This window comes from Vanellus vanellus (assembly GCF_965231255.1).
Source record: "Vanellus vanellus genome assembly, chromosome: 2".
Lineage (NCBI taxonomy): Eukaryota > Metazoa > Chordata > Aves > Charadriiformes > Charadriidae > Vanellus > Vanellus vanellus.
The window spans coordinates 64,892,302-64,912,139 of record NC_138906.1 but is presented as its reverse complement, the minus strand read 5'-3'; the positions used below and the strand labels follow the sequence as shown (position 1 = coordinate 64,912,139).

Below are 19,838 nucleotides of genomic sequence, written 5' to 3'. Positions count from 1 at the left end.
TTTTAGAAGATAACTGAACTGATCTATATGAGTATAATTATTTAGTATAACATATTCTTATGAGTCATAACAGGAAGATTTATCTAAATAAATCATGCAAAACAAAGCAAATACCCATTTTAGAAATCCATTACTGAATGGTCTCGTCTGTGAATTTTTGGAGTTGCATTTTGTTCCTTCCATCTCTCACAGCCTTTTGACTAATATCCAGGATATTAAATTAAATCCTTAGTTTCTACTCGAACCTCACACAGGCAACTTGTTGACAATGACAGCCTCTGAAACTATGGCCCCAGGAAGCCATTAAATGTCATCTATACAAAGCAGGCACAGTGCAAAAGTGTAGAGAGACCACAAATTATTTAGAACTCCTCACTACACCAATGTACACCATATGCTTTCAAGATAGGATTCATCTCATCTAACTTCAGGTATCTATAGCATAAGTCTCTGTCTCCAGCTTTAGTGTCTAAGGTTCCACTATAGTCTGCAGATACCTAATCAAAATAATCAATAGGGTGTAGGTAGAAGTTAATCTCAACCTAAATAAGACAGCGACATCTGTCCAGGTCAATAACCTCTAAATTACATGGACTAGATCAGGATTGCAGGAAGAAGAGAGAGGATTTTGCTACAGGGAATAAAGATGCCTTCTATGGATGCTGCAGCACCCAGACAGACATTGTTAATTCTCACTAATTCCAGCTCCTGGACATACCAAGTCCGTATCTCCCTACCAGTGTCATTTCTGGCCAGACACACATACTCCTGGAACAGAACGTTACCTAGACGAACACTCTACCTATATTATTCTTATTGCCACAGTAAGGCTATGAATTATCTCCATGTACCCAAATGAAATTCTAAGACAGGAAACTTGAAGCTGTGCAAAAGTACTGCCTAACATATATTGCAGGTAGACTGAAGACATGGGATAAATACATGCTTTAAGTATATATGATTATTTGAAAGGACCCATGGTTATGGGCTATCTCTGCCATCTGTTTCCTGTCAAAAAGCAACTGGTTTATATCCACCAGAGATTATATCCCCTGCAGGTTAACAGATGCTGATTTAAGTCCTCAAACTGATCCTTGACTCTTAAGAAGGAAGCAGATCCAATCACTGGTACCCAAACACCTCCAGGATCCCACAGTACTGGGAGCATGCAAGGAAAATTTGGTTTGTATATCATCACTGCTTCTAACAAAGCAGCAAGCCTTGTGCTTTTCAGATTCACCTGGGAACACTTGTCAAGCAAATTTGCAGATAAAAATAAGTGGCAAAATGATAAAGCTAGGGGTTTCATTTTTTTTTATTACAAACACAGAAAATAATTACAGAAAAAAAAAAAAAAACACAAAGGAAGAACCCCCCACTGCCCCCAACCCAGCATATTAGGACATATACAATATTGAATCTTTTTGCTTGGTTGTCATTTAAGATCTCTGAATACCTCTTGCCAATGGACATAAGAGAAGTAGCTCAGTAACACCCTGCCATTCCAAATGCTGCCCTTCACCATCAACCTCTTTCTCCGCGATCACAGAATAATGAGTACATCACTAATTATATCCTATAGGGTTTCCTGGATTCTACAGAATACAAATGAAATGTCAAAGCATATTTAAGAAAACTTATTTTCCATTTTAAGTTAGAAACATTCACTAAATTGAAGCTTTGCTTAGGTGCAGCTGTTCAGGTATTTTGGAACTGCATTGCTTTGGCTATACAGAGAGTTGTTTGGAATGCTCATTTAACACCTTTGTTTCACCTCCCGCGTAAGAAGTTAACTGAACCCCACCCTTTTCAGATAGTCTGATATGTATTATTTACAAAATATTATAAGTACATTTGTTTAATGTACTCTAACAGAAAAACAGCTGTGATAGTCTTACAGCATCAAGTATTTCTGTAATATTTTAGAGACCACAAATAAGGTCCAGGAATTGGATGGTTGGGCACATAATCTCCAACTATCCTATCCAATCTTATCAGTTCTGAGGCAGCTTCACAGTAATGTTATGCAGTTAAATAATCTTGCAAGACACTCCTCGTGATCCCATTATCTTATATGTTTTCATGAGAGGAAAGTTAAGATCTAGAAAATTCTATATTAAAGCCACAAAATAAACTAATAGTAGCTATATTCTTATCCTGCACTCCAGTGTAAAACACTGATAATAAACATTTCTGGTTTGACTTGCTACAATACCCATTCATGTTAGTTAGTGACATATAAAATTTACGTATATATAAAATTCAGTTATATATAAAATTCATTATATTTTGCAGTGATTTAAAACCAACAGAGCACAATAAATACCTATCCACTTAAGGAATGTAAATGGATGATCCAGAGCCGCGCCACTGACACGAGTGACTTGAGTTAGTGTACCTGCAAAGTATTAAAGCAGAAAGTTTGTACTTACCTCTTTTTGATACACTATCCCAGCTTCAAAAAGCTTAAGAAAGAGATATTGTGTCCATTTGTAGTACTCTGGTAAGCAAGTGGTTATTTCCTGCAGAAATGAAATAAAATAAAAATCCTGAAGTTATTCTTACTATTTTCTTACGGTGTTTTAACTTAAACAATTAACTCAGGACTGTATAATATACGCCACAGAGAAAACATAAATGCAGTTTTGGCTAATGTTTATAATGAGTGATATTCACCTGTACACAAAACCAGAGAACATGGGCTTTGTGTGGGTTTGATGTGCAAAGAAAAGTTTCCCCATTAACATGGATTATAAGAACCCTGTAAAATCAGTGCTGATAGATATAAGAACAGAAGACGAATGGAAATGACCACAGCTGCCTGACCGGGGAAACAGCAAAACTAGAAGAAAGCAGAATTCTATGAAAGGAGTGATCTTAGCCATGTTGCTTTTTCCTCTGTTGTTCAGTGATGAAAAGCTGGAACAGAGACTGTCGGCTGTTCAGAGGCAGCTGGGAGCTGGCTGCAGAGAAGCCAGCAGACTGGAGGAGCCTACACCCGAAGAAGCAGTTGGTACAGAAGGACAGAAGAATAGCACTGAGGAACCAAGGCTGTTGACAGAACGTGTGGGGCAGCCAGGAAGGAATATGGGGTAAGACTCTAAACTTCAAGATGAAAGACTTGCAAAGGTTATCGCACAATCAAAGGTAAAATAAAAGATCGTTTTCAAAGGCAAGCCAGCTCAAGGTAGGAGAATGCTCTGGGTTAACATGCGGGGAAAAAGAGTGTGGGGAAAAAGAGTGTGGGGAAAAAGAGTGTGGGGAAAAAGAGTGTGGGGAAAAAGAGTGTGGGGAAAAAGAGTGTGGGGAAAAAGAGTGTGGGGAAAAAGAGTGTGGGGAAAAAGAGTGTGGGGAAAAAGAGTGTGGGGAAAAAGAGTGTGGGGAAAAAGAGTGTGGGGAAAAAGAGTGTGGGGAAAAAGAGTGTGGGGAAAAAGAGTGTGGGGAAAAAGAGTGTGGGGAAAAAGAGTGTGGGGAAAAAGAGTGTGGGGAAAAAGAGTGTGGGGAAAAAGAGTGTGGGGAAAAAGAGTGTGGGGAAAAAGAGTGTGGGGAAAAAGAGTGTGGGGAAAAAGAGTGTGGGGAAAAAGAGTGTGGGGAAAAAGAGTGTGGGGAAAAAGAGTGTGGGGAAAAAGAGTGTGGGGAAAAAGAGTGTGGGGAAAAAGAGTGTGGGGAAAAAGAGTGTGGGGAAAAAGAGTGTGGGGAAAAAGAGTGTGGGGAAAAAGATAGAGTTGTGAAAGAAGTCACAAATGAGAGTGATTGTTAAGAGGGAAACAAAGACAGATAAAAATAAAAGACATAAGAAGAAGGAATGGGGGTTAAGAGAACGGCAGGAACAATGTAATAGATAGCTTTTTTTAAACTTGCTAACATTTTATAAGTTCTTAGTGAACTCTAATAATTAAAAACCAACCTACTTATCACTTGCTTACAAAGTTCCACACTTTAAATGTCTGTTCTTAAAAAAACAAAGTGCATTTCAAATAAACGTCTCAATACGTAACAATGACTGCAGGATTACATGATTATAGCGTCTCAATTTTCTCTACGCAAACGCAGTGTTTTACAGGCACAATGGATACGCGTACACTTTCACCCACATATTTTAAAGTTTGGCCAAAGTGAAAACAACTCTGTAACTCAGTATTTAAAGCTCTAATTATATCACAAATGTGTAACAATAAACAGATCACATTTCCCTCCTCAACAGCTTTCCTGCTTAACTTGCACTTGTTTAAGGAAGAAACATTTCTACAAACTTCCTGTTTGACCACATTTTTACTTATTAAAGTGGAAGATGACTCCTACGCTGAACTCCAAATCAAGAAGAACTTCTCCTGATTTTAGAGTTACAGGGTTGACAGCAAGCCACTGATACAATTTATTCCATTTGCAAATAGTTATGAACTACCTGAAATAGCTTCAAATGTGACATCTTTCACCCAGGCTTTCCTACCGTCTAAGCTTCCCCCTACACATGACATCAGCAGTATCATCTGCTACTCAAATGACATCTGGAACACTCTAGCATTAAATTCTATTCTTTTTCTACAACTTGATATTCCAGTGCTGAAACGTTGCTTTGAACAACTAATATGACCTTTGAATAGATATGCCTCAAAAGTGCGTATAAGAGGCTTTCAAGACCAGAAAGAGACATTTAATGGCAAGTTTTCAGCACAGCATGCAGAGCCTTAGTCATGAAAAACAGTTGCTTGATTAAATCCCTGTGCTCTGCACTGAAAAAAACACTTGATAGAATTCTGATTTCCATCTCTCCAACTAAACACTATCCATTTAATAATTTTCATTTTTTTTTCCCTACTTCTCCACACAGTGGAGTTGTTCTGCCAGTGTGATGCCACTACAGGCAACAGAGCTTCATCACTCTAGTATCAGAGACACAAACGAAGAGAGAGAATCCCTTTTGGTACAATATAAGATTATCTGACCAACAGGCAAACAGATAAGACAACTGAAGTGAGTTGTCAAATAAAAATAGTAAAATGGACTGAGATTTGTCCTTTTGGTCCTGAACGGCAGATGTGTGTTAACTGAAACAAAAAGAGATGACGTTTCTCAGTCTAAACAGGCATGTTTAGGAGATGAGACAAGCTAACTCCTGGGAACGCATTCTCATGTCCATGCGCTCTCACAAGTTGTAAATTGACGTTTTTCAGGAAGAAAAGCAGCAGACTTATCACTGAAGAAAACGTGTTGTGTAGTCAATGAGCTGCAAAAAGATCACTCAAGCTCATAATTTAACTTTATAACCATGAAAGTTTGAAGTAACATTTGAAGTTAACGAAGAAAGAAAAATTACATCACTACCAAGTGAAATGAGCTGCTGATGACAAGCCAGCAACTTCTTGTCAATCTCAAAATGTTTTGTTTTTTTCCCTACCGTTTAGCACATTAAGACTGACGGTGAAAAATAATTTTCCACGTATGCCAGTTACTGATCTTGATTAAATAAATAATGTCTGGTAAAAAGTTTCCATTAGGCTGCTATCATGCTTAAATTAAGGTGAATATTAACGTTTCTATTTATACTTTATGAGCATGGCAAAGATTTGTAGTGCATTAACAGAACTAACAACTCAGAAATACAGAAAAGGGTTTATAAAAGGGTTTGCAAAATAGCATGATGGAGCACTTCCACCGTGCCAAAAAACGTAACTTTCTGCTTCTCACTTGTGAGCTGAGCACTAGCATAACAGCATACATACAGAAGCCCATACCGTAAAGCAGTTCAGTGAATATATATAAACAGGATATTACCATATATGGGGAGGCACCGTTAATACACAGCAAAGGAATGCCGCCTGGAGAGCAGCGCAAAGTAATTACAGCTGCTCCAGCCAAGTCAGCCTCAACGAAGACACGGCTGAAGGGCCTCTGTGCCAATGCACGGAGCATGGGGAACAAACAGGATGAGCTAGAGATGTGTGTACACCTCCAAGGCTACGATCTCCTTGGCATCGTAGAAACTTGGTGGGATGACTCCTGTGACTGGGGTGTTGCCATGGAAGGCTACAGGCTCTTCAGGAGAGACAGGCACGGGAAATGAGGAGGAGGTGTTGCCTTATATGTCAAGGAGCAGCTGGAATGCATGGAGCTCAGCCTAGGGATGGATAAAGAGCCAACTGAGAGCCTATGGGTCAGGATTAAAGGGAAATTGGGACCAGGGGACATTACAGTGGGGGTCTGCTACAGGCTACCTGACCAAGAAGACCGAGTGGATCAAGTCCTCTATAGACAGATAGGGGCGACATCACGTTCACAGACCCTGGTTCTCATGGGTGACTTCAACCACCCCGACATCTGTTGGAAGGGTAACACAGCCAGCCATAGGCAATCTGGGAGGTTCTTGGATTGCACTGACAACAACTTCCTTCTCCAAGTGGTTGAGGAGCCAGTGAGGAGAGGAACTATGCTGGATCTTGTTCTTACCAAGAAGGAGGGACTGGTAGACAGTGTCAAACTCAAGGGTAGCCTGGGCTGTAGTGACCAGGAAATGGTCGAGTTTGAGATCCTCAAGGCAGTGAGGGAGGTGTGCAGCAGGCTGACCACCCTGGACTTTGGGAGACCTGACTTTGGCCTCTTGAGGAATCTGCTTGGGTGCCATGGGATGAAGCGCTGGAGGGAAGGGGGGCCCAAGAAAGTTGGTTAATATTCAAGGACCACTTCCTCCAAGCTCAGGAGCAATGCATCCCTACAAAGAGGAAGGCAGGCAGAAAAGCCAGGAGGCCTGCGTGGATGAACAAGGAGCTCCTGGAAATGACCAAAAGGGAAAAGGAGGCCTATAGAGAGTGGAAACAGGGGCAGGTAGCCTGGGAGGTATACAGAGGAATCGTTCGAGCAGCCAGGAATCGGGTTAGACATGCTAAAGCCCAGATAGAACAAAATCTGGCCAGGGGCATTAAGACAAACAAAAAATCCGTCTTTAAGTATGTCAGCGAGAGAAAAAAGACTAGGGAAGATGTGGGCCCTCTCTGGAAGGAAATGCAAGAACTAGTTACTCGGGACAGAGACAGAGCTGAGGTACTCAATGACTTTTTTGCCTCAGTCTTCACTGGCAAGGACTGCAGCCACACTACCCTTGACACAGAATGCAAAGGTGAGGATTGGGAAAATGGAGAACCACCCACTGTAGGTGAAGATCAAGTGCAAGACCACCTGAGGAACCTGAAGGTGCACAAGTCCATGGGACCTGATGAGATACAACTGCAGGTCCTGAGGGAGCTAGTAGATGAGGTTTCTAAGCCACTAGCCATCATATTTGAGAAGTCGTGGCAGTCTGGCAAGGTTCCTGCTGACTGGAAAAGGGGAAATATAACCACTATTTCCAAAAAGAGAAACAAGGAAGACCAGGGAAGTACATGCCAGTCAGTCTCACCTCTGTGCCTGGCAAGATCATGGAGCAGATCCTCCTGGAAACTCTGCTGAGGCACGTAGGAAACAAGGAGGTGATTGGTGACAGCCAGCAGGGCTTCACCAAGGGCAAGTCATGCCTGACAAATTTCGTGGCCTTCTATGAAGGCGTTACAGTGGCAGTGGACAAGGGAAGACCAACTGATGTCATCTACTTGGACTTGTGCAATGCTTTTGACACACAATATCCTGGTCTCTAAATTGAAGAGACATGGATTCGACAAATGGACCACTAGCTCGATAAAGAACTCTCTGGACGGTCGCACTTAAAGAGTTGCGGTCAACAGCTCAATGTCCAAGTGGAGAGCAGTGACGAGTGACGTTCCTCAGGGGTCGGTACTGGGACCTGTACTGTTCAACATCTTTGTCGGCGACATGGACAGTGGGGTCAAGTGCACCCTCAGCAAGTTTGCCGATGATACCAAGCTGTTTGGCGAGGTAGACATGCTGGAGGGGAGGGATGCCATCCAGAGGGACCTGGACAGGCTGGAGAGGTGGGCCCAAGCCAACCTCATGCAGTTCAACAAGGCCAAGTGCAAGGTCCTACATATGGGTTGGGGCAATCCCAAGCAAAAAAACAGGCTCGGCAGGGAATGGCTGGAGAGCAGCCCTGAGGAGAAGGACCTCGGTGTGCTGATTGACGAGAAGCTCAACATGAGCCAGCAGTGTGCAATCACAGCCCAAAAGGCCAACCGTATCCTGGGCTGCATCAAAAGAAGTGTGGCCAGCAGGACAAAGGAGGGGATTCTGCCCCCCTAACTCCAATCTCGTGAGACCCCACCTGGAGTACTGCATCCAGCTCTGGAGTCCCCAATTTAAGAAGGCCATGGGCCTGCTGGAGCATGTCAAAAGGAGAGCCACGAGGATGGTGCTGGAGCACCTCTCCTATGAGGAGAGGCTGAAAGAGTTGGGGCTGTTCAGCCTGGAGAAGAGAAGACTCCGAGGAGATCTTATTGCGGCCTTCCAGTACCTAAAGGGGGCCTACAGGAAAGCTGGGGAAGGACTATTTACTAGGGCATGTAGTGATAGGACGAGGGGGAATGGCTTTAAACTAGAAGAGGGCAGGTTCAGATTGAACATTAGGAAGAAGTTTTTCACTTTGAGGGTGGTGAGGCACTGGAACAGATTGCCCAGAGAGGTTGTTGAGGCCCCACCCCTGGAGGTGTTCAAGGCCAGGCTGGATGTGGCCTTGGGCAACCTGGTCTAGTGGGAGGTGCCCCTGCCTATGGCAGGGGGGTTGAAACTCAATGATCTTCAAGGTCCTTTCTAACCTAAACCATTCTATGATTCTATAATATTATCTCCAAAGATAAAATATATCCTAAAAATCAGAACTCTTTTTACAAATACAAAATATGCTGCTCAGCTGTCCATTGCACGTGCTCTCCAGTGCTCTGTGACAGATTTAGTGATAACCCATCACCCCAGCATTTCAGAAACTACCACAAAATGGGAGGGACAGTAACTCCCTCTTCCCCCTCAACCATCTTCCCTTGTCTTTTTGTCAGCTTCCTAGTTGAAAAGAGTATCTAATACTGTCACCAAAATGCACCATTATAATTGGTTACTGCTACTGCTCCTTATTCCTATAGGAATGACGCTCATTCATTAAAACAACTCATTAAAACAATTAAAACAAACCACCTTTAAAAGTGGTCTGCTTTTAAAAATAGCAGATATTGCCAAGGTATATAAGAGAAAGGTCCCTACCCTTACCCAAAACTGCCTTGCTTAATCCCTCTATCACAGCACGGCAAGCTATGCCTAACAAATAGCATGATTTACTTTTGCAAATAAATTCTCAGTTACAGGTTAAATAGCAGTATTACAATTTAGATTTGACAGCAGCATGACTTGGGAAGCAACCGCTTCACATTAAGTTTTAAAGGCCTTTCATAATTAAAAAATCTGATAAAAAAACTCCAGGTACCAAAAATATGGGAAAACCAACAGTAAAGAATCCTAGAAAAACAAATAAAACCCCAAACTGGATGGAAGATTTTGGCCATTAATAAAAGAAAAACTAATTTTCAAATGCCTTGTTTTATAATTCATCATTTATTCTAAATCTATTCCATTCTCTCAACTTTCTATTATGTAGCTCTGAACCTAAAACTGATTTGTTTGGTTTGTTTTTTTAAGAAGGTTACATCTTCAAGCTACATTCATGGCTTTTTTTCTTTAAAGTAACATTTACAGGCTGCATAAAAGTGTTTATTTGTTTTAAGATCCACCAGGCTTTGTGAATAACATAACTAGACTGGAGAGAAGTAATTTCCTAGATTGTTACTAATAATTTTATTTCTAGCACAGCCTCATGCTATCCTGAAGACAGCCATGTTGCACTTGATACTTATTAAAAAGGTGCTTAGGAAAGAAAGTCTGAACAGATTTTTTTTAAATCTATTTGGGAAGATTAAATAGTCTTTAATTTATTATTTGCCTATTTTGGTATTAAAGGGCATGTACCACCTCATCTGGAAGTACAATTATTTGATTTTCAGAGGTTTACAGCTAAATAAAACTACGTTTCTAAATTAATTTGAATATTTGTATTTCAAAGTCTGTTAGTTTCATGCTTTATCAGCTACAAATACAAACATCATGCAGTGCCTCAATTTTAGAGCATGAATATCTTTCCTGCAAAAAAGTAGCCTTGTATCAACGGTTTCCTTTTTCATTTAATTACAAGTAGGGTGACTGATTATCAGAGATATGTGGATAAAAAGAAAATTTAATATGTAATTCTCTATCTACTGCTACAGTTTTATGTATGCTCAGGCAGTGCACAAGAATGACAACTTCAAAACTAAACAGAAAAATATCTGCACAAAGAAAATCTAGCAAAGATTTCATCTTTTTTTAATGTAGAGAGCAGAAGGGGAACATTACTCTTATGCAAAAAATTATGTCACTTGGCATACAGGAATTGTTTAGACTAAAAAATGCTGGCAGTACGAGCTGCCTTCTAGAAGAAAGTTACAGATTGATAATACACTGGCGAACTGATGGCTTACTGGGAACATGCGTTCAGTCCGACAGCACTCCTGAGCAAAAGAAAGAAAAAATGTTATACACTCTCCATCCCTTGTTGCTGATGATATGAATCTTTGAAAATGATATTGCCTAATTCCCCTGAAAATTGTGTTCAAAAGAAATGGCAGGCAGTTTGCTACGCTGTCTAGGATGATATATTGGAGAAATCTAATCACCAGGAATGCCCAAATTATTGTTATCTTAAAAACAAAACATAATCAAGATATCTTTTATTTTCCAGGTGTTTTAATGTCTCTCGGAGACATTTCTTTCATCCTAAAACTGCAGCTTTTAACCCTGGATCTCACAAACATAAGCGTTCAGAATAGAAATGTTCTCTCTCTTATTTATTATTTTTTTAAACATCTCTCCCCCAGATCAAACCATTTTCAAAGTGATTTAAAAATATAACATTTATTACTTGAGGCCCTTCTACATGTTTCAGGGAAAACATATCAGATCACTATTAGTATTCAAAATTACGTTAAAGCAAAGTACTTACAGAGCTATTTTATGCATTTAATTACATTTAGGAGAATAATTTTCAAGTGTCTTTGTAACCTGCCTTTCTGAAATAACCTAATTACCTTTTAATCATGCCGTATTTGTGGTGCCTCACTGGTTAAGTAATTTCACTGCTACAACATAAAAATGGTTTTGCATTTTGATTTGTAAGACAGAGAGAACAATGAAAAAAAACCACAGATAAATAAAAGGAAACTTCTAGCATCCCACATGCACTGGGATTTGTTCATAATAATTTTACCAAGCAATAAAACTACAATTAGCCTTTGTATTCCTGGATAGGACTTTCTTGAACACCAGATGTGACTTTATAAGCAGTCAGCTTCTTCAGCACAGCTACATGCACTAGGTATTAAAAATGTACTTTTTATTATTTTCCCACTTTTTTTCCCCCCTTAACATTTGTAAAATGGTAAAATTTACTTAATTTACTTAAAATTTACTTAAGTTTCCTTCACATCATCTAGGCATGCCACAGAGAACACAAACAGTTTAACATAAAAGGTTTGCAGTTTAAAAAGGCAACTCACTGCATGCTAAAATAGGGGCCTAAGTTAAAGGAATGGGTTCCCTCCAGCATATATTTCCTAGGTACTATGCTCTAGCACAGTGAAGGAGCACATTTAAGCAACACCAATGCAATTAAATTAAAAACAACCTCTTGTCTTGTACAACAGTCTTGGTTAACTAGACTAACCCATATAAAAAGTGGTTTTCTTGCATTTTCCATAGGAGTCACTAATGCTAGTGGGTTTGTTTGCATTGTCACAGTATTTTGTAAGCCACTGATTTAGTGCCATACAAGTACAGAATAATAAAAAGAAAATTCCTTACCTCAAAGAGATCACTTTTAAGATTAGTATCTGCACAGTGCAGTGCATTGCTGTGCAAAGATGCTTGAGTTAGCCCAGAAGCAGGGCAGCTAAGGCAGTAAGATGCTCTGCCCAGCCTAATTAGCCTTGCAGAGAAGCAGGCTTTATCAGCTCGGAAACTACACTCTGCCACAGCTTAGCCGTTCCGCTTCCAAAGGTACTTCTTTCATGGCTAGCTCAAGTATCCATGCATTTGGAGATCATGTAATATCAGGCATCATACATTTTTTGCAATGAATAAACATATCTATTTCTAATGGTTACCATTCAGGTCACTCTTACTCCAGTTAATAATGGCAGGCTTTACAGGTAAAATAAAACTCAACTAATAAGCTAAGGAGTGAAAACTCCAAAATTCACTGTGTATCAAGAAATACTTTTTAGCTGTTTTAAAAAACTTACCTTTCAGAATCACAAACTATGTGCCCCTAGAGCATTCTAAATAATTTTAGTTATACAACTGTTCAAATTAACTTAAGTACAGCATCAAAGCCCTTTCCACAAGTATTCAGAGACTTCTGAAAGTTTGTTAACCAAAACATAGTTTAGTAGAAAAGTGAAGATAGGCCTCAAAGAACAGGCACAGAGATGAAAAATTACTTTCCCCTGTATACTTATACTTCCTGCCATGGTTTTCAGCACTAGCAGTTCTCCATCTCTCCTTCAGAATAGAAGGGTTAAACAAAAGTCCATATACAGAAGTGAATTTTCTCAGATTTCTTGAAAGGTACTCTGCAACATTCAACTCTGGTGTGTTCCAATACTGTTTTGAAGTATTGCTGTATTGCACATACAGAAAATCTCTGAGATGCTAACAGTTTTAAATATAAGAAAATAATTGTCAAGAATGCGTGCAGTAAGCCTTCCACAACAAACCTTTTATTTTCAGAGCAACTTTTTTGGCTATCAAGAAGATGAAAATCCTACTAAAAAGGCTTATACTGAAAATCTTGCCATATATATGACACAACGAAATATGTTTTTTAGATGTAAGACATACAAATAAACAACTTCACCTTCAAGATTAAAGAAAACAGATGGCAGGTCTCCGACTGCCAGAAAACTAATCTTTTTCCTTTTCAGATCTACAACGCTGCTATAAAAATCCAAGATTAGCATCTCCATCACTCTATTCAGAATCATATTAAGGTGATAAGCAATGGTTATTGCTCAGAATATAAAGGCAGTGACTGACATTGATTCAGTGGTAAATGCAATAACCTTACAATTGCTTCAAAAATTAATGTATTTCTTATCTTGAAAATGACATTACTTTATGTGTGATCATGTTGGTAAGGTTTTTAAGGTGAACACTCGATTCTCAAGCAGTAGTGTTTTAAATAAAATTTCTATTTTCCAAAACAGTCATGATATGAACACCTATGAAAATGCAGACTTAAGCATCAGATTTGGAATAACATAACTTAGACCACGATTTCAAGTTACTAGCTTTAAACCCTTGAGTATGTTATAAAAACATACACATTGAAAAAAGCACTCCTCAAAACATATATACCTTAACACAAAGGCATGCTGCTTCATAAATATCTATTTAGACTAACTGCTAACACAGAAAATTACTACTTTGAAAGAGACAGAAAAGCAGGGAGAAAAATTGAAATGCAAAACTGAAATTACTTTAAAGAAAAGATTCTCTTAAACCTTGAGATTATCAGATGATGTCAGTATGCCAAAAGTAAGAGAAGTTTGATAAGAAGCTTGAGGGAAGCTCAATTTCCCACTTTTTCAAGTCTAATTTTACAGTTTAACAACTGAAACTGGATACTTTCAGAAGTTTCCATATTGCCATAAAAAAAAGGTGAAATTCCATGTTTTTCAATGTTCCATCATACAATAAAGCAGCACCTCTTAAAAAAGAAAATCTTACCCTTTCCCATGTAAAAGACAGTCCTAGTGCATCAAACTGTTCCCTCATGTGTTGAATATTACTGCAAAATAAAACATTAAAAAATTAATTAAAAATATTTCTATCATGAGATCATATTTAAAATCAGGTGCTTATAAAGTTCTGAGAAATCAAAAGCACTAGTTAACCTCAAAACACTAGTATCTCGCTAACAGTGAAACTCAAGGAACTATCAGAATACTCATCTTAAATAATAATTTTAAAAGTCCCTAGTGTATTTTTGTTCAATTTCAATGGCTGTGTGTACAAGACAATGATTTTTCTTCTCCTGATTTGAGCATAACTGAAAAGCAAATAAGGTACTGCAGTGTGAGGGAAACGTTCCTGAAGCATCACTTTGTGTTATTTTTAATTATCTTTACTGCAGTTGAGCCAAAGGACCCTCTGAAATCTTCACGATGCTGTAGGACATGTTTTCGCAATCAGCTTAATCCTGCTCTAATTTGGCAATGCTATCCTGGCTGTATTTTGCTTTGGCTCTGGTGATTGTGTGGCTATAGGTTGAGTTGAATCAGCTTACACATTCAACTGAAGACATGCCCTAAAAAAAGTTCTCAAAAAAACTCCACCAGTTTTCTTGCTTCGCTCTGATCAACAGGCTGATCAAACCAATACTGTGGCTGCAAAAACATCTGAGCCAGTACAAAAGAGGTGGTGGGAACACATATACTGGGAGGTAACAAGGAATCCATAAACTTCTGGTGGCACCATGGTCATAGATAAACTTAAGTCAACTGTGAACCTGTCGGGCTACGCCTTGTCCCAGATGGATTACATTAAAATTATAAAATAAGATACGTCAGAATATACAGTGAAGCTTTAGTTTGAAAATGCACTAAATACAGTCTACCAAAATACCCACAATTACACAATATTAACTAGTGACCTGGTATGAATTCAATCACATACTTTAAAATTGCTTAAAATTTCGTATGGACTTTTAACTTTCTACTAAAATGCTTTATGTCAGATAAAGTATCGTCTATCCCCCCACGGTGACTAATTTGACAGTCGTGAAACCAAGTGTTTAATTCTGACCCCAAACAAACTTGTACTGCTGAATAACTGAGTAATGCAAGTATCCAGTGCTAACAGTTGCAGAGCCCCAGTTACACCAGAAGGGGCCTGCCAGCAGGGTCTCAGCAGTACGGGTATACCAGGAAATCCTCTTATGGACTCACAGTTTCCACTGGGAGAAACCACACTTTCAGCAGTACTGCTTATATATTAAAGTCCCACTCAAAATGAACTGCACCAATAAAAAAAAAAAAAATAAATTTGAGCATATTTTCACAAAGCTTTTGCCACTATACTAACTCTCACTAACAAATATTTCTGTGTGTTTTGTATAAGTAACACTGTCTTCAATTTGTTTTGTGGGTTTTTTTTCCTAACTTTGAGACTATAAGAAGTAATAGCCAATTGGAGCTCATTTTAAATCACCTCTTCAGAAAATTATGATGCTCTGAAATATGGTTGTTCACTCCTGAACCAAGCACGTTGAAATGCTTAAAGGGTGCCCCCTTTTACATGGGTGGCTGGCTCTATTCCAGGGATGACTAAAACACATCAGGTTGCTACCACACTGTCACAGCTCCGCATTCAGTTCAGTCATCCCTGCTGCAGGCATGAGAAACATTCAGGACAGGGACAGCGGAGAAAACGGAAGACAGCAGTTACTTCAGTGGTCATAATTTAAACTGCCCAAATGATGAACCATTTCCCTTCCTTAGCATAATCAAAACAATTGAGTATGTAATTAATTTTCCTATTCGGATGTTATTAGAATCAGTCCCAATGATGATTTGCTAACTTGTCTCAGTTGTTGTTATAATATCTTCATCCAACTCTTAAAACTAGACAATCACTCTTTTCAGTAGTAAGGAAATTTCCAAAGCAAAATTTTCAAAGCAAAATTTCATTCCAGTATAAAACATCTTGTACTTGTAACTACCAGCTGAATTGCTTTAAGTGTATGGAACAATACTCAGCCATTAACAAGACCAGCGAAAAAAAAAAAATAACGGCACAGAAAGTAGCAGAAGAGATTCAGCTCAAGCTGTGCCTCACTTTATGTTATGATCCTGACAAACCACTTAGAGGAGACAGGCCAAGCTGATACGGCACTTTGCTATCGCAGTCTCTCTGCCCTACACGCTCACTGCTTTTCTGTTGAGCCATTCAACTCAGTCAGCTGGCAGAATGGCTTTCTTCTGAGTTAGCAAGCTGAGTCAGTTTGACAAGACATCCTACGAGTGCCAAAGCCAGTGCAATTGGTGAGGAGGGACCACGTAGTAGAGAGAAGGGGAGAACACTAACCCTTCCGTAGTCACCAAGTACTTAATATCAGCCTCGTTGTCTCAAAACTACAACCTTCACTTCTTTGTGCCTCAGTTGTCATGTAGGTAAGGATCACAATAACACTCTACCTGGTGAAGGTTCCATCAACACAATCGAGTTAAAAATAAGGCACTCAGATATAACAGATACGTAGACTTGTTTTACAGCTGAGCTTCAGAAGGCTTATTGAGGGAAGACAGAAATCATCAATTTATTGACTGTGCTACAATACAATTGAGAGCCCGCAACACACTGTGCACAGTGATGTTTCAGACTCTCAAAAGAACAAACCCAGGGTTTTGTGTCTTGATGGTAAACGGTTCTCACGCATATTCTCATCTAAACCATACATGAAGAAAATTTTTAACAATGAGCATAAATAACTCAGAATTTCTGTGTAGTTCACTCATGCATTCTCCCTAAGTGAAATCAGTTGCCATCATATTTTAGCTGGAAAAGTATCAATCTTAACATGGGACCGAAGCATGAAAAAAAACTTAAAAGAAACAACATTATCAAAGGAGGAAATCGATCAAGGTCCAAAAAGATGCCACAGCTAGATTACTGCACCCAGAGCACAACAACTTCACTTAAGAAGATTGGTTTCTGAGTAATTTATAGAAATTAATGTTTACTTATATAACTTTCTACTCCTTTTAAAGGATATTAGGGGAATATAACATCCAGTTCTGTGGTCTAAAGCCCAAAATTTTCACAGAAATCAGCAGCAATAATGACTGGTTATCACATTCCAAGACTCAGTCTCAAATGAAAAAACTACCTTCTTCCTCCTTGCATGGTACTGAAAATGGCTAGTAAATCTAACCACGTAGCTCCTAATTTTCAACTGTGTATTCTGTACTAAGATTTAACTCACCATAACGAAATTCTGATTTGTTTCTTACTCACTGATTTGGGTATTTGGGAAATGTCACTCTCTCAGTATTCTACCTTTTTACAAGTTAAAAGTAATTGAGATGAAAACCTTGAAAATCATCCTGATACACTTGTTTTTCGAAACTGAATCATCTGCACAGTCCCATAAAACGCTGGACAATAACCCTCTTTCTGTACTGTTTTTCTTCTATTTCTACACTGGCTTTGCTTTGTTTCGTTGTTTGGGGGGGGGGGGGGGGGGCACAGTACAGGTATTCACAGTGGAAATGTCATATTACTTAAATTCATTAAAAACTACCTTTGTGTCCAGCTTGCGGGGTGAAGCCCATGTTCAACTGCAGCATTTTCTGCTGGTAAACCAAATGCGTCCCATCCCATTGGATTTATCACCTGTCAGCAAAAAGGAAAAACAATCTTACATAATTTTCTGGACTGGCATCAACAACACACACAGGCCTCTAAATAATAATCGGTGTTTTGTATCCAAATAGCGAACAGTGTTTTGCATTTCAGCATTCGCTTTGTCTGAATTGAACCTCTTCAAAACATGCCCGCTATGGCTAGGTCTCTTCTAAAAGATGAATATTGCATACTTGCCATGTACAATGCGATGTTAGAGGGAGCTTAAAGTTTTATGTAATAAATCTTCATGACTATTTCAATACCACGTTAACAATGACAAAAATCAATCCTTTGTAAATTTGTGTGGTGGGCAAAATTAGCAGTTGATGCTACTGCTAAACAGAATCAAATATTCATCCTAAAGAAGAAGAAGAAAGCAACCAAAACTAATCAAATCAACAGTTTTATAACTATACCTGATGTATAGCCTAGTATTTTTTTATTTTGTTGAAGGAAAAAAAAAATTTAAAATACTCTATGATAACCTTAAATCCAACAGATAAAATTAAGAGGATGAGGGAAAAAATATAGTCAAATTTTACTAAAAAGTCTTTTGTAAATATAGACTGCAGACTGAAAAACTGTATTTCAAGACCTCAAAGATGGAAAAAATGTTTACTACAAAATATAAGACTTTTTTTTAACTAGATATATATCTTCCCTATTAACATGCAAATTAAGTAGAAAAAATAATCTAGCAACACAGTAAGTATTCAAAAAATTGTTTAATAACCAGGGAAAGAATAACTTAACCTGTCATTAAACACACATATTGTGAACCTGATAAAACCAATCCCTACAAATGTGTTATAAATTCAATAATTATGATTAAAGTTACACAAGTTTAACAATAGCAAAACATGACTGAGTAACATTTTAAAGGTTGTAAGAATTAAAAGAATAAATCTTTTTATCCCTTGAAATATATATTTATATAAAGAACTTGTTCTTCAGTGGCACGCAAGCAAACAAGCAGTAAGAAAGCAAGACCAGCAATACTAATCTCATAAGCTATATCCATGTGAAAAATCTGTTAGTTTCTGAAGCTTAAGAGCTACTTTTGTCACTGGTTTAAATTATTTTTATTCTTCTTTGCCACAACCTTCCAATTCTCTGACTTCATTGGATTCTTTAATAAAAAATATCGTATAGAACTGTTTATAAAGGTGCCTTAGGCACCAACTCAGCGTAAAAGCAACAGAATTTAACAGACGTGACTCCTCAGCATTCTCAATTTCAATACTGAGCTAAAACCAAACGTGCTGTTTATCATTACTCTGCTGGTGCAGCAACAAAACCAAAGGTATTAAACTGTGATCAACTGTGATTCAAGCCAGTACAGTAAGGGTCCATGCACAGCACATTTTTGATATATAAATCTCACAGAAACTGGAATGCTGTCCTGTGTTACAAATTTTCCCCATTATCAGACAGGTTATTATTCCTCCTATCACAGCGTCAGAAAATAGAAAAGTCAGATTTCCTAACTCCTCACTTCCTCACATTATAAGCATTACAGGGAAAATCTCATTTGGAGCCCAGACCTCTTGCCAACACCCCATTGAAGCACACCTCTCCCAGCCCTTCTCCTCTCCCTCCCCCTGCCAGTAATCAAAACTATCGGTATAAAGAAGCAAAGAAAAAAATAGGTAAACTTTACATAAACTACAAATCACAATAGATTTTTTTTTTAAGGACACAATAAATATTAGTTTCTGCAGCTCAGCTCTTTCTGACCATTACTAATGCTGACCAACTGGCTCTGGACAGAAATGATCAAATAAACCATTTTTTTTGGTCCACTTAGAATATGTATTTTCTCCTACTTAAACACTGTTTCTTTAGACAAATGCCCTCCATTTGCATCCCCACAAATACCTTCTTTTACTATAAGCTGATGCACATAAAGTGAGATTAAAAAAACTACTCTTGATTAATTTTTGTAAAATTTGGCTTCTGAAGATATCCTGGCTATAGATAAGCAGCCAAAAGCAAGGTACAATCTCATTTCTCATGCTCATGAGCAAAAGGATGTGGGAAGAACAGCTTCACTGCCGGCTACAAGCTCCCCAAAAGAGCTGACTGATGCTCCAGACAGTTAATGTGCAGACATTTTATCACTGTACCATCAGCGCTCGCAAGAGTTATCTGCTCACACAGATCTTCCCAATTCTAGCATGTATATTAAAAATATCATACAGTGTATTCACTTATCACATTCAAAAGACAGTTCAATTTAACAACCAATAGCACTCCTCAAGTTAAAGGGCTGAAGAAATAAGCTAATTCAAGTTTCAATCAGAAACCTGAATTTAAAGAGACATTAAAAATATCCTCAAATTAATCTCCAGGATAGATCTATTTATGTAGTTGCTATAGAGATGAATGTAACACGCACAGTGGTTTAGAAA

At 38.5% G+C, this 19,838-nt stretch overlaps 1 protein-coding gene across 1 annotated transcript in view; it reads right to left on the bottom strand.

The window, feature by feature from the left end:
• Window positions 1-19,838, bottom strand: part of LARS2 (leucyl-tRNA synthetase 2, mitochondrial) — an 89,597-nt gene that overhangs the window by 60,038 nt on the left and 9,721 nt on the right. The window contains exons 3-5 of the mRNA XM_082499346.1: window positions 17,324-17,415; window positions 13,750-13,810; window positions 2,433-2,522 (exon numbers count right to left, since the gene is read on the bottom strand). Coding sequence (XP_082355472.1) covers window positions 2,433-2,522; window positions 13,750-13,810; window positions 17,324-17,415 — 243 coding nt within the window. The remainder of the gene's footprint in view (window positions 1-2,432; window positions 2,523-13,749; window positions 13,811-17,323; window positions 17,416-19,838) is intronic.